At 34.9% G+C, this 5,403-nt stretch overlaps 1 protein-coding gene across 2 annotated transcripts in view; it reads left to right on the top strand.

The window, feature by feature from the left end:
* Positions 1-441: 441 nt before the first annotated feature.
* Positions 442-5,403, top strand: part of LOC107876906 (probable serine/threonine-protein kinase PBL16) — a 12,389-nt gene continuing 7,427 nt past the window's right edge. Inside the window, exons 1-3 of one of the 2 annotated variants that reach the window (XM_016723726.2) lie at positions 442-587; positions 2,301-2,608; positions 2,707-2,842. In XM_016723726.2, coding sequence (XP_016579212.1) covers positions 473-587; positions 2,301-2,608; positions 2,707-2,842 — 559 coding nt within the window. In that variant the 5' untranslated portion in view covers positions 442-472. Of the gene's footprint in view, positions 827-2,300; positions 2,609-2,706; positions 2,843-5,403 lie in introns of both variants that reach the window. The other variant, XM_016723731.2, reaches the window with a different exon arrangement.

Below are 5,403 nucleotides of genomic sequence, written 5' to 3' on the forward strand. Positions count from 1 at the left end.
ATTTTGAGAATTTTTTTGTGTAAAGGTTAAGTTTAGTTGTATTATTTTGATATCTCTATTATTGTATTATTTTATTATAGTTTACAGGTTGTAGATGAGTGTCATACGACTTTGAGAATTTTTTTGTGTAAAAGTTAGATTTAATTATATTATTTTGATGTCTTTATCATCATATTGTTTTGCTGCAGTTTACAAGTGGTAAATAAATGTCGATCGACTTTAATAATTTCTTTTGGTGAAGATTGAGTTTAATTAAATAAATTCTTCAAAAAATGTTGAATTTAATTATTGTATGTTTGAACTTAATAAAGTGAGGTACATGCGCGAAACGCGTATACCTAAACTAGTATATATATATATATATATATATATATATATAGGTTATAGTTTTTAAAATTAAAATACGGTGGACGCACTAAGACCCAACAGAAATATTGAAAAGGAAGGCGCACAAAAAAAGATCCCAACAAGAATGCAACTCAATTTCAGCTACAGACAACACAACACCACTTCCATTCCCACTTTTTTCTCCATCATTGTTATCAAAGAAACAAAATTCGTTTTCACACAAATATCCAACGAACCAGGTTACTATATTAGTTGCTTCATTAAGTTCCTTTCACTTTTTCCACTCCTTTAATATATATTTCCTCTATAGATCCTATCTTTTTATTGGGTTTTGGCTAGTTTTCGCCTCGCTATTAAGCATTTGGTAATGGGTGGGTTCATTTTGTGAGCAAGTCTAGTTTAGGGTGTACTATAATGGGCAATTGCTTCTGTAGGGGACAACCTTCAATATACAGAGTCTCTTCTAATGCAAAATCTGGTGAGTCTTTCTCCTTGATCATTAGCTCCCTTAATTTTGTGCTATTTCTTGGGTCCGTTTTCCTTTTCTCCTCACAATTCTATGCAGTTTAGTAACTACTGACAATTCACTTAATTGGGTTTTGCTAATTACTTTAGCCCTGGTAAAGTCTGTTTCTTGCCAGACGATTTTCCGAATGTACTTTGATTTTCTAAAGAAAATACTGTTCTGTATCGTAATTAGCACTATTTTAAGATAAATAAGTTTCATATGTTTTCATTTTTCCTCTCCCCTCTTTCCTTATTTCAGGTTTCTATATATATAATATTGGCTTTTTGACGAGTTTCGTTATACTTGGCAAGCTCTGCAACATAAAAAAAAAAGAAAAAAGAAAAGGATTACTGCTTTTAAGTTGGATACGATTTTGCTACTTCCTTTCTACTGTTGAATCTTTTATTAGGTAAAATACATGTTATTTAATCATGATTAAGTATCTTGAACTCTAAATTCAAACACATGACATGTATGGATTGACTTGGTGTAAATACCCTGGTGTATATGAGTTTTTACTGAATCCCTACCGTGTCAAATCTTATTCTACTAGTATCAGTCAACTTTAGTATTTCTCCTCGTGCCTCACACGAAAACCTTTTCGTCCTTGAATACAAATTTAATTTCAAAGTTATCAATTCCTTTCAAATTATGCACCTTATAATTTGCTTAACTTATCACTCATGTACGGTCTAGAGATTGCTTAATCTTCATGATATGTACATGACAGTTATTTCCTTCCTTTTCATAGTCAAGGATAAATGTTGTTAACTTTGACATGGACATGATGGGGGAGGGGAAGAAAATCTCTACGTTGCGTAAATGGTTTTCTTTTTCATGAAATGGAAAAAAGATTCCTTCTTTTTGTCTATCGAGGATGAAATTTGTCAAATATGATTTATAAAAAATAAAAAATTGGATTGTAAGTGCTTTTTTTCTAATATAGGAAAATCATTTTTTTTTTTTCTGTTTGTGAATGTTAAGAATGTGATATTAAAGTAACTGCTGGGATTAACAGTCTACAAACATTCCCAAGTTTTTTCTTTTGAGAGAGAAGAGCAACTACAAACATTCCCAAGTTTTATGCTCTTGAATCAATTATTTTTGTTTAAATTAACAGATAGCTTCCATATCTAGAGTCGATTGATTTTTCTTTAGCTGGATATCAAAAGAGGATGCGTGTTCTTTTAATGTTTAATCAATGTGATCTGGAATGACACTAAAAATGGATTGTATTATGTTGTACTGTTTGCATGCAAATTATTTCAGAGGTTTTTATCATGTTTCTGATTTCACATTTGATAGTTCTCTTTGGTAGGTAGTTCAGAGAGATAGAAATCACTTATAGTTGCCATCTCTGATTCGAATCAATTCAAAATAAATGTCAATATGTGCTCCAATATCAATGGTGGATATAACATTATGTAATTTTACCTCCTTTCAGAGTCAACAAAGGATGAGAGTCCATCTCAAAAGGCAAGGATGGATCACACTAAGATGCCTTCAAATCCTGAAGAAGTAGAAGACCTGCGCCGTAGGTCAGCTACAAATCCATTGATCGTTTTCTCCTTCGATGAACTTAAGATAATGACCGGAAACTTTAGACAAGATTACATGCTGGGTGGAGGAGGATTTGGAAGTGTTTATAAAGGATATATTACTCAAGATTTGAGGGAAGGATTCCAACCAATTACAGTAGCTGTTAAGGTTCATGATGGAGATAACAGTTATCAGGGCCATAGGGAATGGCTGGTAATTAGCCTCATGAAAAATTCTCCGTAAGGTTTTTATCATTCCTTGAATTGTTTGAATAGATTTCTCACTCCATATGTTTTTTTCATGTCTGCTAGGCTGAAGTGATATTTCTGGGCCAACTTTCGCACCCAAATTTGGTAAAGTTGATCGGTTACTGCTGTGAAGCTGATCATCGGGTTCTTATATATGAGTATATGGCTCGGGGAAGTGTTGAGAACAATTTGTTCTCGAGTAAGTGTATTCAGTTCTTTTCTATGTGATACTTTAGATGTTCATTTTAATTATCCGTAGTTGTGGTAATGGAAGAATTCTAGAAGACAGTTTTTGTAGACACACGGGGACATTAGGGAGAGCTTTTTTAAGAGCCTCTTGTTATCTTATCTAGTTTCGGGTACAAGAATCTATATAATTGCAACACCAGCTTTAACAATAGTTTATGTATAAACAAGAACACCTTTGAAGTTCTTTACCACCTTCAACACAAGATTACTTAATAATCTATCCAAGAAGTGTGTTAGATTTTTGAAAATAGATGAAACAGAATTTAAGGCCAAGTCCTCCGACTTCACAGAGTGTCCTTAAGGAATAATTCCCTTCACTGTACCCGAGGTTATGGAATCTTCCTCCCAGGATAAAATGACCTACAATCCAAACAATAGCGGTACCTCAAATTGTCGGATTTTACGAACTTACTCAAGAGTTTGATTGATCACACAGAATGTTTTTAAGACAAGAAGAGAGTTTTTATTTCAGAAAAATTTTGTATCTAAACCTGTGGATGAAAGCAGGTATATATAGCCTTTATATGCCTCTTCTGAAAAGTGGCAATGGTTCACTCAAAAGGTGTGACCTTTCTTGAAAGATCATGTCTGTTGGTCCAAAGATTGCATCTTTTCTGAACAGGCAGACCATTTTATGAATCAGTGTGTCATTTCATTAAAGGATTGCATCCTTCTGAAGCATCAGTTCGAAACAGTGTATCTCTCAGAAGCATCAGTTCGAAACAGTGCCATGCATGCATATAACTGGAGGATCAAAACACAGAAAAATTTACTGTGTTTTTACTTTCCCTTCGGATTAAGTTTCTGTCGAATAAATTTTGTCCAAAAAGATAGATCTCATCGGTCGATCATTTGCTAAATCCAAATTCAAATCCAAATCCGAAGCCGAGCTGAGCGAGCGACGACGACAATGGCGCAAGACATCTCTTATTTCTTGCCTCACTTACCATGTGGAGTAAGTGTTCCTTATTTTAAACACTCACAAGTTCTCTTCTTCCACCAATGTGGGAGAAAGAGTGAACTTTCCAATTTGGGAGTACACTTTCTAAATTGGTGTCTCCCTTCTCCACCATTTTTCCTCTATTTTTTTCATTCACACTTTTTCATATACTTTGAACCCAACAATCCCCCACATGAATGGGAAATGACTATTTTTCGTAAAATTTTTATGGACAAGTATGTGATCATCAAGCAAAGACTGGTTGCATCTGGATAAGTGGGTTTCCCTTTGAACTTTCCGTAGTGAACATGCATCGGATGCACTTGGTCAATCGGTAGATTTTATATCTTTGAACCGTCGAGCTTTAGTGTACACCTAGACAACACATGTCACACAACCAACCTTTTACCGTTTATGGTTCTCACAGTTTTGTTCTTTTCAGCCATGAACACGTCCTGGTTTTATGAGAGCTTAGAGAATAAGCCTTTACTAACATTCTCCTTGAAGCGGTTTCCACTTCGCCCTCACATAGGTGATTTCTATACGTTCAATCCTATAGATTAAACTATTTGGTCAAATCTGCCAAATTTAGATAATCATTAAAAGACTTTTCACCTTAAGTTTTATCCTTGTTTACTAAATATTGTCTACATCATGAGAATGGGTTGGACAATTGACAATGTTGAACAATTGACAATGTTGAACCTGTCAGACACAACTTTGTTTGATCTCCTTGAACCTAGCTCTTAGTATCTCCAGTCTTCTAGGTAGAGTTACCGCCATGTTGACTTGTCCTAGGCCTTAAACCCATTCCCTTGGATGTCATTTCCACTTCTTCTCTAGATAGGCCTTTTGTAAGTGGATTCGACACATTATCCTTTGACTTAACATAGTCAACAGTGATAATTCCACTAGAGAGAAGTTCACTTACAGTATTATTTCTCCGTCGTATGTGACGAGATTTACCGTTGTACATCATGCTCCCTGCCCTACCTATTGCCGTTTGGCTATCACAATGTGTACATACTGGTGCCACTGGCTTTGGCCAATAAGGAATATCTTCCAAGAAATTCCAGAGCCATTCTGCTTCTTCACCAGCTTTATCCAATATGATAAATTCAAATTCCATTGTAGAGCGAGCAATACATGTCTGTTTGGATGATTTCCAAGAGACTGCACTTCCACTGATAGTAAATACATATCCACTCATGGATTTTACTTCGTTCGATCCGGTGATCCAATTTGCATCACTATATCCTTCAAGTACCGCGGGATATTTATTATAATGCAAAACATAGTCTTGAGTGTATTTAAGATACCCCAAAACTCTTTTCATTGCCATCCAATGAGTTTTATTGGGATTACTCATGTACCGACTCAATTTACTAATAGCGTATGCTATATCTGGTCGTGTATAGTTCATTATATACATTAAACAACCCAATACTCTTGCGTACTCCAATTGTGAGTCACTTTCACCTTCATTCTTTCGAAGTGCAAAACTCACATCCAATGGAGTCTTGGCAATACCGAATTCCATATACTTGACAAATTCAAGTATATGGAATTCG

Source organism: Capsicum annuum, chromosome 1 (assembly GCF_002878395.1).
Source record: "Capsicum annuum cultivar UCD-10X-F1 chromosome 1, UCD10Xv1.1, whole genome shotgun sequence".
NCBI classification, from domain to species: domain Eukaryota; kingdom Viridiplantae; phylum Streptophyta; class Magnoliopsida; order Solanales; family Solanaceae; genus Capsicum; species Capsicum annuum.